At 46.4% G+C, this 14,830-nt stretch overlaps 1 protein-coding gene across 1 annotated transcript; it reads left to right on the top strand.

Annotated features, from left to right (window-relative positions):
- The first annotated feature begins 610 nt into the window (after positions 1 to 610).
- On the top strand, positions 611 to 13,732 carry LOC128146037 (cytochrome b5). Its single transcript, XM_052797061.1, has 5 exons — positions 611 to 829; positions 9,325 to 9,453; positions 10,018 to 10,044; positions 11,917 to 11,948; positions 12,967 to 13,732. Exons 1-5 carry the CDS (start codon positions 677 to 679, stop codon positions 13,055 to 13,057), a joined length of 432 nt encoding a protein of 143 aa, XP_052653021.1. The 5' UTR covers positions 611 to 676; the 3' UTR covers positions 13,058 to 13,732.
- Positions 13,733 to 14,830: the final 1,098 nt, after the last annotated feature.

Genomic DNA, 14,830 nt, shown 5'->3' with positions numbered 1-14,830 from the left:
TGGCTCCCTGTTCCCGCACCCACTGCGGATGGCTTGCACCGCCTTCCAACCGCGTTTGCTACCGGAGACAACCCCGAGGCGGCCTGTCGCAGACATCTGCGGCTGGGCTCTGGGAAGGGTGCTGCAGCTCCGACCGCAGGCGGTCAGGCGAGCTCGGACGGTCCCTGACAGGAACAGGTACTTCCTAGGCGATCCCGGTTTCCCTTCACCCGCCCAAAAGGCCGGACGGGGAGAGTTACCGGAGGCCGGGGATGGACACCAGGCTCCGCTGCGGGCAGGCTGCTGACAGAAACCTCGCTCTACCGGCGGCCCGGGTGGGGTGGCGGGGTGGCAGAGCGGCCGAGGCCCCAGCTGCCCGCCAGCCGCGCTCCCCCCGGGGGAAGCGGAGGCCGGGGACGGACCGGAGCGCACCGCCTGAGGCGACGCGAGGCGAGGCCCAGCGCCTTCCCGCCCTGTCGCCCTATTGGCCCACGCCCGGCGCCGCGCCCTCCCATTGGCTGCAGCCGGCGCCAGCTGTCGCCCCACCGCCGGTGCCCCTCGTTCCTCATTGGCCGGCGGACTCGGCCGGGCGCCGCCGCGGGCCGTTAGTTATCGGGGGCGGGGGGGGGCGTCCGCCATCGCTACGGTGGCCGCCGTGGGCCAAGCCTGTCATTCCGCGAAGCTGCCGGCAGCCAGCATGGAGCCCGGGGAGCGCACGGAGACCGGGGGCTGCGCGGCGGAGGCCGGGCCCGTCTTCACGCTGGAGGAGGTGGGGAAGAGGAACTCCAGCCGTGAGGCCTGGCTGGTTATCCACGGCCGCGTCTACGATGTCACCCGCTTCCTGGAGGAGGTGAGGCCGGGCGGGGCGGGGGTCCCGGCCCGTCCCCTCAGGGGCCGGCGGGGGGGAAGGACAGGCCCGGGGGCGGGGGGGCTGAGGGAAGGAGGAGAGCGGGGAGGGCCAGGGGACGGCGTTTGGGGCTGAGAGGGAAGGGGAGGGTCTGGGGGGGGTGAGGGAGGGGGACTGGGGGGGCGGGAGGGGTGCGCTGGGGGGCTGAGATCCCGGGGCGGGGGCTGCAAGGGGAAGGGGAGGTGAGTAGGCCCTGGGGCGGGGGGGCTGCTGTGTCCCTGAGGCAGCTCCCTGGCCCCAGGCTGTGGGGTCTCGGCGGCCCGGCAGTGCCCGAAGGAGGGGTCCGCAGGCCTTGAGGAGGGGCCCCGGGGGAGCCGCTGGTCTGTTGGCCGGTTTATACGCTCAGGAGAACTCCTGCCCCCGTTCAGAGACGCCCGTAAGAAGCGGGAGAGCGGTGGCAAAGGCCAGCCGAGTGCAGGGGTTGTGCTTCTACTCGTTGGAGTCAACTTCTGTTTTCTTCGGAAATCTGTTCAGGCATGCCTTACATGGGAGGTGCAGCTCTCCTTAAGCCACGTTACTTCACTTCTGGTCATGTAGGGTAAACTTCATCGGGCTAGATCAGTAGTTTAAAGTTGATGTCTCCAGGGACACCCCAGAACTTAAAGGAGAATAGTAATGGTGATTCGGTAGGCGAGCATCTGCCACATTACTGCCTTCCCAGAGGTGACCGTGCACAAGTGATTGGGAAGCGATGCAGTCTCTGCTGCGTAATCTCCAGTTCTCTTGGATGCGGGGACAGAAATTGCTTCTAGACTCGATGCTTTTGACTTCTGTTCTTGAGAAGGTTGAGAGCGGTATCCCTAGTGTTTGGAGCTGAAGATAGAGTGGGAAGAAATGGTAACAAAATTTCAAAGGGCTTTTATCCCAGCTTAAAATAACACCAAACCCTTTGCAGCAGCTACAGGTTAATAATGTACAAAAGTTAGTCTGAATCAGCTTTAAAAGAAGAGCACTTCGTTGAAAGTGCACATGTTGCTGCTTGTCGGTTTTGCTTGTCTAAATTAAACGCTGATTTTTCCTCCAGGCATATACGATTAAAGCATGTCTGCTATGTAGTCATAACATATAATGACACAGCTACCTTGGTGAGGTTTAGAGGCTTATCAGATAGGAGGAGAGAATGATAACCTGGCAGCTTTTTTACGGTGGCCTGACAGCTGGATGTAGAGCCTTTCTGTGTAGCTTTCAGTATTTATTTATAAAGTTGGACATGATCTACTTTGTTCGTTGGATGCAGCATCGTAATGCCCCCTTCTGAATCTGACTTGCACTTTGACTTTTCCCCCCCAACATTTATTTTGAGAGAGCCCCTAAGGTATTTCAGTGAACAAGTTAAGGAGTGTCTTTTACTACAGCGGCGTGAGCTAGCCTTTGCCTTAGCCAGTTCTGCACCTTTTATAGCTTTTATAATGAAAAATCTTGCTTTCACAGGACCATGAATGGATCCTGGCTGCTCGCTCCTTTGCTCACCAGTGTCTACTGTTGGTACTCAGGCACTGTTCACAGATGCCTCTGTGTGAGGTGCAGGAACTGAAGAGCTGCTCGCTGAGCAGCTGCTGTTCTTGGGTCTTTGATACTTGAGAGAGACTCTAGGCACCCAGTACGCTGGAAAGAAAAGTATGTGGGACAGTGGGATGGTGCCTGGTAGAAGCATGGCAGTTTGGTGCCATAGGGCAGCAGTGGCATGAAGAATTATCAGCTGATGCTCAGCTGTTTGTTTTACAGGAGAGCCTGCAGGTCTGGCTGAGGTGAGGAACCGGTTGCACAGTTAGTCACATGCATCTACAACAAGATGCAAACTGTACTGTAGAGACCTTATCATTGGGGTGGGAAGAAGACAATTGTATTGAGTGTGACTCTAACTCAGGAAGCTCTTAAATGGTGGAGCTATGAGCAGAGTTAAGGTACTCAGATTCCTGTTCCAGGGTCAGTTCACAAGACCAGGAGTTTTACAGCTGGTATGCAAGGATTTTTTGAGCAGCTGACTGCCTCCTTCTACATGCACGCCTCCTCCAATGTTTGGGTTCTCCGGCACTAGGCCAAACCTGTCATCTGGCATCTGTCAAATTCCTGAGAGAGTGCAGTGGAGTACAAAGCTGTGGGCCCAGCTACCTCTGCTGATCAAATGAAATGGGCAGGGTGGCGGGTGTATTTTGAAGAACATTTGTTATTCCACTAGTTTCTGAAATCTTTCAGGTTTGCCTGCATCTAAAAGTCTAGTACAAGAATCAGGGGACATCAAAGAAGCTGGCTGGAGCCAGATTCAAAACAAACAAATGGTGTTCCTTCACGCAACACAGAGCAGACCAGTGGAACTCCTTGCCAAAGGTTGTTGTGCATGCAAGAAGATTAAGTAGATTCAGGAGAAGACTGGGCAAAAACATGGAAAAGCAATTCACTGCTGGTTTCTAAATAACAAAATGCTGTGGGTTTAGGATGAGCCAAAACCAGCTGGAGGTTGGAACAATACTTGCAGAAACTGCGTGCCTTGTCTTACATTTGCCTTGGTCTTCCAATTATGGTTACTGCTTATCACTTTTCAAACTTAAGAATTAGAAAAATGTTTTCAAGATACTTACTCCAGTGTGAATGACGCTGTGTTTCAGAGCATGGATGCTGCGTGGTGGTCACAGTCTTCATCTCGGCATTCTCTGTGGAAGAAAGCATCTGGGCTGTGTTCCCTGGGACACCTTCAGTGTTATAAATGCACCCAGAAAAATGCTTCACTCCCCCCCAGCAAGCCAGGTTTAGCAGTGCCCTGAATGTCACCTTGAGGTGATATTTCACATTGCCCTTTCCAAGCCCTTTATCCCATTTGTGTTTTTCTGACATGAAAAAGATCTACTTGGACTAGGGAAAGGAAGAAGAATAAGGCCACTGTTTTAACTGTGCCAGCATGGCTGACACACCATTCTGCTATGTACACCCATTGCTGACATAGTGAAACTTGTAAACATAGATCAAGGCCTAATTCATTGGCAAAAATACACTTTATATCTGTTACCCCACTGTAGTCAGTCAAATGACGGGGAACAATGTGTAGCTGATCGGAACCAGGAGTGTTTGTCTTGTTTAAAAGTTACAGTTGTCTGATAAACTGTTCTGCTTTAGAGCTCTGAGTTGCTGTAACTGCAGCTATCAAGGTTTCAGTGGGTAATATTTCCCCTTGATCCTGTGTAGTCACTGAAGCAGTGTCTAATTGTTGCCTCTTCTGGCCTTTGGTCACAGATTATTTGAACAGGATTGCTGAATTCCAGTGGAGCGTTACCTTGGAGTGATTGTGTAATCTCAAAGAAGCCTCACTGCTAAAAGATTGTCAAATTTTGCTTCATGATTCCTGCAAACTAGGTACAGCAGGTCAGCCATGAGCTAGCCAACTCAAAATCTGTTTGAAGCATGGATCGATTTAAACTTCCAATTTACTTTGTTATTTACTGTGTAACAGGAGTAACAAGACATTTATCACATAGCAAAATTCTACTGAATTATAAGAATGTGAACAAAATGCAGGAGATGTGCAAAGACAACAACCGAAATTTCATAGATGTTTCTGAAAGACTGCAATCTCTTGTGTTTCAGAGAGCCTGTAAGTGCCTGAAATGAAGTTGATTATTTGAAATCTGAGATAGCCTTATGGTGATAGTATAATTTTCCCCCAAATCCAGGTAACTGGACCACCAGAATACATGTTATTACTCCTGGTTGCAGTAGTCTAGAAAAGCAAGTGTAGGCTATGGCTAGAACAAAAAGGGCTGGCTGCTCAGGTAGGTGTGAATGATGAGTGAGGAAGCAGAGGAAGGCAGATGTACCTCCCTGACAGGCTCTCTGAGGTCTGGTACTACTCACACTTATGCCCTCGCCACACTGGTATTAAAATCTGTGGCTTTTAACCAGTGCACAATCTGTAATAGACTTATTTTCACAAGCATTCTTACGATAGAGGGACATGGTTTATCTCTGTTTTTACACATGACTAGAAGAGTTTGGAGATGCATGTTTCTTCAGTATACCCTTTTGTCTGTTATCTGAGTCCACAGGACACAGCAGCCACCACAGCTTTGTGTCTTGGCATGCGCTGCTGCTTCCGATACCCGTGGTAAGCGTGACTAGAATGTATTTGAACCGGTTTCCAAGTGGAGTGAGCATGGGTTGTGACAACTCTAACTCAAATTGGTCAGTTGGTTTCAAGTATAATGTTCTTCAAACTATGTTTCAAAAGAAGGAGATATTCTACTACTGACAGCTTCTCTGTAAAATTTATGTGGTTCTAACAGAAGTTACATTCTTTCCAGGCAAGTATATAGCTGAGGTAGGGTCTGTGCTCGGAAGAGCTGGTAGTTAAGAGCATTGTAATTGAGATGAAAGTAAAGAGGAGGGAAGTATCAGGTGGTTGCTTATACCAAAAAGGCAGCAAGTTTTTAGATTCTTACCTCCTTACTGCACCAGCAGTAAGAAAACAATATTGAATACCCTTCTTTGTCTTTCTGCATTTAATTCCTGCGTACTCTGGTGTGTCTGAAACCAGAACTCTGTGAGGGAGAAGGAGGAATGTCAGAGATCTGGTTTTGCTCATGCTGACTTGCTCCAGCTTTGCAGAGATGTTTTTGGGGAAACCTGTTCCATGTCTTAAAACAAACTTTGAAGGATGTGTGGTCGATGAACACCATTTGTCTAGGTGACTGCTTGTCCTTGTTTTCTGGCTTGTAGGTACTGGCACATTATTACTGCACAGTAATACTCTTCCATTTCCTGGCTTATTTCTCTAATACTGGGGGCTAGGAATGAAAGCTTTTGCATCCCTCCTCAACCTGATGATCTTGTGTCTTACCTGATCCAGCAATCTCATTAGTTGTAGAGCTTAGTATTGCTTCTGAGCTCATTTGTAGTTTACAGCGGGTCTGTAACAGCAGTTGCCCGCCAGACATATGCAGACAGGCACTTGGAGTTTGTGAAAAGGTGACCCTAGGCTCTCGCGTTCTGCACTGAGTTTCTGTGGTGCACTCTCAGAAGCCTTCACTGCGTACCTACAGTTCTGACTTGCTGCTGCTTTTTGCCCGCTCCATATCCCTTCTAAAGGCTACACAGATAGAGCATCTTCTGAGGTCTCATGAATAAATACAACCCTGCTGGCTGAACACAGAAGATGGACTGTATGAGCTGCTAATTAGGGAGTGAGTCATCAAGGGCAAACTTTCTTTGCTTGCCACCTTAGAGCATCAATGACATTTAAAGTGAGCTTGGACTGAATATGGGGTTGTACAACGCCCTACTTTGCTCTTCTCTGGACCCAGTTTGCAATTTGGAGAACTTCATTCAAAGATCACACTGAAACGATGCTTGTGAGAGCACCTGCTGTAGCTGTGAGTATTGCAGAGCATGAGGAAGCCTTGGGTTTTCTCTCCCCCCTAAATCTCCTGACTGTGGCACGAGCAACCTGGCCTCCCTTCTGCACTGCCCAGGCCAGTGACTCTGGAGGGTGCCTTATACTGGTGATGGCTGTTGTGCTTTCACTTCCAAATGACAGGGTTCTCCCTGTAAAACTGTTTGCTCAGTGGCGTTGGTCATATCCTTCCAGAACTGGTGCTTCGAGACTATTAACGTTGCTGTCAACATGTACTTTTATTTATTCTGTATGCTGAAGGCTCCAGTGACAAGGAGGTTCCTGTTCTATTACTGCTGTTGAGCAAAACTTCTGAGGACTGGCACTTTGGCCCACCTCTCTTGTTGTTGTTCGCTTTTGTCTGTTTCTTTTCAGAAACAGACATTTTTCAGTCATTGTTTCCTCTGGAAGTACTTTTTTTCTTTGTTGCAAAGTGTTTGCAACACTTTCAGTTTTCACATCTTCCTGCAGGAGCTGTAGCTTTGAGAAGTTTTGTGGCAGCGTAAATGACTTCCTGTATAAATAGTCTGGTTTTACATTTGCTTGGGTATGACAAGGTAAGAATTGTCTGGCTGCAGTTGTGGTTGTCTAGACTAGGGAGTCCTTTCAGAAATATGATATGCCAAAATGTTTTCAAGTTTTTTCTTTTGGCTTGGTGATTACAGCAAAGGACAGATGTGCATGAATAAATAATTATTTTTCTTACTTGTGGATTTAGCAAGTGCATAGAAAGGCTTCAGACCCAAAGATGTAAAGAGGAGTAAATTTACTGTTCTTCTTGTCTCTTGTATATGCAAAGACTGGATGCCACTGAAAACCAATATCCACTGCATGTTCCCTGTTACTGCAGGTTTTTGTCTGCCCTTTTAGCGTGGATGATTAGGAAAGCAAAGTTGTCTTCTTAAAATTCAGTTCTGATATTTTTCCATCTGAAATGAGATTTCTGGTGAGACATCCCTAAGGAGTTCTTCTAGAAGGCTTAAAGTAAATGGCCAGCTTTTCATCCCCTAGTTTCTGTGGATCTTTGCAAGTATGCTTATAAAATAGCTGAAAATGGGACAGTTGTTCCAAGTAATGTGCATAGGCAATAGACAGCATCCTACCACTGCAGCCAAGTCTGAAAGTGTGATCTAAGGGGCGCAGAAACAACCTAAAGGGTGGTCTTGCTGTTCTGTCTTGTGGCCTGTGTTCCCGTTAACTGCCTTGTGTAAAGAGGGACATGCATCCAACTCTGTAGTGAGCTCATTCATGGCTACCCCAGCGGATAATTGATTCCTTTTCTTTTTTTTGTAGGGTGGGTTTTCTGCTAGGGTACTCCCTGATCTGACTCCCTCTGAGACCAAGTGAGCCTAAGGGTTGGTGTGGGGGAAATGGCAGCAAGACCTGTAGCCAGGCACGGAGGGAACGAGCGGAGTGGAGCCTCATTAGATTGCCTTAGCTGTAAAACCGAGTAACTGACTGCTAACTAAACTGTGTCCTAGGACTACAGACTTTGCCCTTCATGACTGCTGGGAAAGCTCCACGTTGATTTTGTCACATACCTGGACAATAAAAGGATTTATTCAGAATAAAGAGCTCTGATATGAGGATTGCAGAATTGGCTGCAGGAACTCACTGGAGTAAACAACTGGACTGTTTTTGTGTCCATACCGAGTATGTTTGGTATGAGGTGTGATAGCCAAGTGGGAATATTTAGACTTTTGGCAGCAAAAACAGACAAGCTGAAGGAAGAGGGGCAATGACAACTGTTCTGTGTCTGTGGGAAGGAAAAGGATATTACAGAGAAAAACAGGTGTGTTAGTCCTTTGATCTGAAATTTAGCCCAACATCTCTTCTCCAGTTCCAGGCATGTAGCTGTTAGAGGCATTTCAGGCAGCAGTGAACAAGTCTCATCTTCTCAACTAGCATGTTCAGTGCTTGTTGCCTGATGCTCTAGAAAACTGGGTTAGGCCCTGTGTGTACACTCAGAAGCCTGACCACTTTATTAGTTTAACTGGATTAGCTGATAGTTTAAACTGAACTATTTGTTCACACTCACACTGTAAAGAGATTGTACTTTGCTGGCTTTGTGGTTAGCACTTTCCATTGCCATCTGTTCCTGGAATTATGGTATTGACAGTGCTAGAGAAGAGCCCAACCCATCAAGGGAAACAGAATTGCACCAGGGTTTTTCTTGTCAGTTCATACCGCTTGGTCTGACAGTTGTCTGTGACCGTCTGCCACCAACAGAAATGCCAGTGTCATTGTGGAGCATCCTGTGGATTTGATACTTTTGTTGTTGTAATTTCTGAATCTCTGAAATCAGTATACAATGTCAAACAGTATAACTTTTCGTGACACTTTTTTTTTTTCCTCTCCCCTGGTCGTTGAGTGGTTGTACACTGGATCAAGTTCAGTATTGTTGGGGCTACAATAGAGTCGTAGTTTCTTATGCCTCTAGAAAACAGGATGCATTTCTCCTCTGTCCTTCTCCATTCCTCATTGCACAGCTATGTGCAGAGAGAGACTGTCAGCCAAATACTATTATTTTTTGTAGTATCTGAAGAAGTAGAATATCCTTTCCTCCACTGGTGTCTGTAAAGGCAGCGTTGTCTTGTGCATCACTAGCAGTTGAGTTGCCTCAGGAAAGTTCTTGAGAAAATTGTGCAGGAGAGGCTCCTCTGCAAGCAAGGGAGTCTGATTTATGTAGTGAAGCCCATGAAAAGCTATACGAGGATATCCTTTCTTTTGTATTATTTTCTTGCCCAAATCTGTTACAGAATCACAGAAGGGATAGCTTGGCTGTGGGGGACAAAGCAGTGCTTCCCTGTGTACGTTGGGGATTTGCATCTTTGGAAGGATTTTTATTATGCAAGGTATTTTCCAGGCTGTGCAGCACACATCATTCTCTGTGAATTCCTGAAGGAGCGGTTGGACAATTGAATCTTTGGAAGATTTTATTGATGGTGTTGATTTGAGGCATCCGTGATGAATGGAAGCAGTTGGAAGGAAGGCTGCTGGCACTCTTTGTACAGTTTTTGCATCTAGCCCTTTGCTCACCTGAAGTATTCTCTTCCAGCATCCAGGTGGAGAAGAGGTTTTGCTCGAACAAGCTGGTAGAGATGCCACAGAGAGCTTTGAAGACGTTGGGCATTCCACAGATGCCAGGGAAATGCTCAAGCAGTACTACATAGGGGAGATCCACCCGGTAAGGACCAGTTGGCTGTGACAGCCTCTTTCAGACACAGGATGGGACTGTGTAAAAGTGTGACTCTCCTTTGTGTAACCCACTAAACACATACACCAAGATGTGTCTTGCGAAATAAGTAAGTAGTTAAGGATTTTAGGCAGCCTCTGTGTTGTCCAGGATTTCTGTTGAGGAAAGGGAATTTCTGTTGAGGAAACAAAACTAAATTGGTCTTCTCTTTCCACCATTCAGAACGGGTTTCTCACTACAATTAAATCAGGGGCACTTAAAGAAGTTAATCTAAGCGGTTTCCTCCTTAACTGGTGGTACCATAACTTCCCCTTGCCTTGTAATTTAGAGTTCAGGAGGGTGAGAGATCACAGGGGCACAGCACAAACACCAGCTTCCTGCCTGCTACAAAGACAGTGCCTTTGGGTGTTGAAGGAACGACTCCTTTGAAAACCAAGTCCAGGCAATTACCCCTATGATGAGGACTGTGTACAGAACAATTCCCTCATAAAGACTGCAGGTTTCTCTTGAAGTCAGTGCTTATCTTTTTTCTTCTTCTTTTTTTCCCCTTGACAGCACGATCGTAAAGAAGAAGGTTCTAAGGTAAGCTGTTAGTGTTTTACTTTTCTGTTTTAATTTAATGTTGTGGAAACGATATTATTCTCACAAAATGAACAAAGAAGTTGTCATATGCCTTTTTTTTTTTTCTTTTTTTTTTTTTCCCTGTGGAGCTTGTGGCTTTATGTTTACACAAACTGCAGTAATGAATAAATCTTCCAAGCAAGTTATACCTTTGTTTTTGTTCTGAAGCTCAGTAGTCACCTCAGTGTGAAATTGGAAGTGGGTTTTTGTGCCCTCTCTCCCCTGACATCAGCAATGTTATTTCCGCACCTTGAGCCACAGACCATTTTTTTGCATTACTCGCTATGTCCTGACCACTGAACTGTTAGTGTTGTTACATTCAAGCCAGGAGACAGGCACAGCCACAGCAGTGTTGGCCGTAAAACAAGAATTCTCTGTTAACTGAGAGTAATCATTGGTGTTGCTAAAACTCAGGTACTCCTGGATTAGAACAGGGCACAGTGTTGCAAAAATGCCTTTGAAATGGATGGGGAGAGGGAAACGGTAATAAATAGAATCCCATCTGAGAGGTAAACATGTGCTTTTCGGCTGGCTTCTCTTCTTGCTTGTCCTGAAGGCTTGGACCAGGTGCGGCTCTACCTTCAACAAAGCTTTCATTAAATGTTGTTCAAAGCAGGGCCACTTGCAAAGTAGCGGGAATCAAGAAGGAAACTGTCAACAGAGAGAGTGGCCACTGAAGCCCTTGGGAGCGTTTGCTTGCTGCAGTCAGCCATAGAAAGAGTAACTCAGGCTGGGTAAAGCCTATGCTTAGTTATAACACGGGACTGCATGATTATGCATATATTCACCTTAAAATCTATTGTTTGGTTCAACTCCGCTTCATAAACAGAATCACATGCCTAAAATGTGCATAGACATGAGTAGTAATCTGTGTAGCTCCCTTGGATATGAGTTAAATATTTTTTTCAAATAGTTTTCTCTTCTGAGGAGAAAGTCCAGTGAGTTATGTACAGCTAAGGTCTTTTTCCAGTGTACAACAGCTGTTTTAAAAGCAGGCCCAAGTATAATTAAAAAATAGCAGCGAGAAATAGAAGTCAGTAATGTAAAAATAAATAGGGGGGAACTGCAAAAAAAAAAGTTGTGCATGTATACTCTTGTGATGCAGCTCAGACTTAGTTTCCCACATGTAAGTGTCAAAGTTTAGCGTCCACTGAATGTATTACGGCAGAAAAGCAAACGCTAAGGCTCTCAAGAAATGGAGATAATTATGTTTAGGATGGGCAGGAAGGGTGATTTTTGGCTGGCAAGTATTATTAAACAGGAGAGCAGCAACAGCCATCGAGGAAGAGGCTGTAGAGTTGATGAAAGCCTAAATGAGAATTTCAGCTGACTGGAAAAAATATTTAAATTCTTGGAGTTTTATGAAAGGAGAAGTATAAAAGTTTGGAAACAGGTTGCATGCAAGGGAAGAGTTGAAGAGAACATTGTGGTCATATGCTTCAGTGGTTGGGCGGCAGGAGAGCAAACGGGGAGGTGGGCAGGGGTTTGGAGAGCAGATCACAGTGAAAAGACTATCTGTATCAGAGTGCCAGTTAGTGTCCATAGCATACAAAACGAACAGACTGGTTTGTGAGGTAATGAGCAAGCCCTTTTTTTGAGAGGGGTGCAAGTTCCAGTGTGAAGTTGATGACTGGGTGGGAGGGATTGGATTGATGGAAAGAATGTGGAGGTGAGGGCAAGGGCAAACATCTCCAGAAACATCCGTGCTTCTGATGGAGGGTGTTTGGGAGAGGAGGGGAGGGTTATTTTTCCTGCGTGTTCGGTCTTGTAGTCTTATTAGCACATGTTTAATGTTTCTTTTTTCCACTGCTAACTCCCTCTTTCCTCCTTCAGAATCCAAGTATGACATCCTCAGGCCAAGCAAGGTATAGTATCTTCTTAAAATAAGAGTAAGAAATTGGGGGGTTAAGACTCTCCATTTGTAGAACGGTGTATTAACTCTAATGGGCAGGAAAAAAAACCTGGGGATATTACTGCACTGTCCTTCCAGCAAGCAGATGGTCCAAAATCAGTTGCCAAACTGCAGCGCACCAAGTTAGCTGCCAGGACGTGCACCTCCCTTGTTGGATGTGGAGGCAGAGCTGGTGGCACCAAGTCCCCTGCTCCATGCTGGGCAGAACAGGCATCCTGGTGTTTTGCAGCTTGAATTCTCTGGCCCGTGTGTTCATGTTACACAACTGTGGCCGCAGCCCCTTTGCACTACAGTGATTATTTGGGTGGCTGCTGCAGGCCATGGGGTGATGCAACACAGTGATGTGCATTTTTTTGGAGGATCTTTACCATGACCAGCCCCAGTTAGTTGAAAATCCTTACAACCAGAACAGGGCCCTAGTCTTTCGTAGCTGCTGCAGAACTTTTTTGCTAAGGAGGCTGCTGAAGGTGAGCCTGTGGCCTCTGGTTTATAAGTGAGGAAGACTTATTGTGGGATAGCTGTAGCAATTTCCATCCTTGAGTCAACTCAGCTGTTTGTATAGCACAAATTACAGTCTGACTTATTTAAGGAAAAAAAAAACCCAACAACCAACAACAAAAAACCCAAATTGGTTTCTGTATGTGCCAGGCTGGAAACTTCAGCAATTCAGCTGCTATTTTATAAGCCACCAAGCCACCCTTGCAGGCGTAGGGGCCTCTTGCAGGGGCCAGGCAGAACACTGAGCACGGGGACTGCTATCGCTGCCCAGCCCTGTGAGCCAAGGCCCATATGGCTGGTCTGTTAGCTGATGGGAGACAGGTCCCGAGAGTTCCCTACATGAAAAGAGGCATGTAATAAGTGATGAACATCTTGAATGAATTATTAACTTGATACTTTCTTCTGTTTTATGTTGTGTGTATTTTTTTGTTTGTTGTTTGTTTTGTCTGTTTGGTTTTTTTTTCTCCCTGTAGTTTCTGGTCAACATGGCTAATCCCCATCTTCGGAGCACTGGTCATAGGTTTAATGTATCGCTATTACATGTTGGATGGGAGAACCTCTTGAACTGACCTTGCTGGGACCTCAGAAAGCCTGAAAGAGAGGGTGTGAGAGAGTGCATGCATGCAACATGTGGAGTTCTCCTTCCCTTAACCCTTTTCTGCCTTGCTTTTAGCTTTGAGTCTGTCAAGTGATGTTGATATCCATGGGACCAAGCTAATACCAAGCTCTCTCTATCCTAACTCTGGGACCCACGGACCTGTCGTACTTTCCTCTTGTGGTGGCAGGGCAAGTGCAACTTCCTGGTATTCTCTTAGTTTGTGTGTGGTCTCCCTCGCATGTGCGCGCTCGTTCTCTCTCTCTCTCTCTGAGGTAAACCACAGACAACCTTTTTCTTTCAATGCCTTTTCGTTAAGCCAGACAACGTGAAACAGCTGCTAGTGAGCCTGTGGATTTGCCTCAGTCCTTCACATAGCATTGTCAGAAATAAACTGCAAGTTGTCTACAGTCCTTTCCAGAAAAGATGTCCGGAGATTCGGTTTCGCAGCAACTTTCCCAGTGCATGCAGGCAACACTAATTGGAGCAGCAGGAAATTGTTAGCTTTGCTACCTCTTTCTGTACGTGTCTGTTTTTAACGGTTAAACAAATATAAGTATTTTAAAAGTGATTCTGTTCATTTTGTAATATTTGTACTTGTCCCTTTTAAAATGTATATTCTGTGAAACAATTTATACCTTGAATCCTGGTTTGTTTGGGTGTTTTTGTGCTGTGTGCAGCAATGCCAGAAATGGGAACTGACATGTGGCTCCTCGAAATACAGATTTTCCTTTCTCCCTGAGGTCTTGATCTGACATATGTATTGGAAACAAAACTCATTCTTACTTACTGTGAATGTGCACCAGATGGGGGGGGGGGGACCCAAATAAATCCACTCTTTTCTCCCTAAATGAAAAGAGAAAAGAAAACTATTTGGGATTTGTGCATAATGCTGTTTTTGTCTTGGAATAGAAGAGGATATTTCTCTCTCCTGTTTTTGTGTATCATGTAGTCGGCCTCCAACAGCACAGAGACAATGTAAGGTATGCTTCATGCATTGAGGCATGAATCCTTCCAGCTCTTCCAGCAAGTTGGACTGTGGCTTTGGGATCTGCTAAATAAAGGGAACTCGTGTTGCGGTGTCCGGTGTCCTTCAGCAGTGCTGTACAACGCTGCTCTGACACTGGCTCCTAATTCAAATGTTACAGCAAAGCTGATCATCTTTTCGAATTGCAGCAAAAAGGGAAGTGATATACAGGGGTCCTGTTTGTGAAAACCTCCTGTCGGTTGTGGTTTTTCTTCTGTCTTCCATGAAACAACTATGTTCCCCAGAAGGTCATGTAGAGAAGTTCCTTGGATGTGGAATTACACTCTGCCTTTTTAAAAACAAAGGCCAAGGAATGGCGTAGTCACTGGGAATGGAGAGCACTGCCCGGGCTGCATTACTGCCTCTACTCCTCCAGTGGGCTCAGGCCGGTTGCTGGCAGCAGCAGCATCTCACGTTTCAGCACGCACTGGTTTGGCAGAGGTGCAACAGAAGTCCCCATAGAGGTCTGTCTTCCCACAGGACTTTTTTCACTGCTATCGATTGTTTTGTCTCTTACGGTGAATTATCTGGCCAGGGAAACCTGGAGTTCACCATTGCTGAAGTGGCTCTTGGATATCCTATTGCAAGCTGCATTTGTCCCTTTTTCTGCCCTGGCTGCTTTGGTGGCCTCGTTTCTGTTTATTCTGTCCTAACAAGAGCCTAGCAGAAGAGTAGAAATCTGAGCCAAGGAAAATCCAGTAGGAAAGACCTGGGA

The sequence above is a fragment of the Harpia harpyja genome, chromosome 9 (assembly GCF_026419915.1).
Source record: "Harpia harpyja isolate bHarHar1 chromosome 9, bHarHar1 primary haplotype, whole genome shotgun sequence".
In the NCBI taxonomy this organism is placed as follows: domain Eukaryota; kingdom Metazoa; phylum Chordata; class Aves; order Accipitriformes; family Accipitridae; genus Harpia; species Harpia harpyja.
Note: the sequence above shows the minus strand (reverse complement) of the source record. Positions and strands in the feature narration are given on the sequence as shown.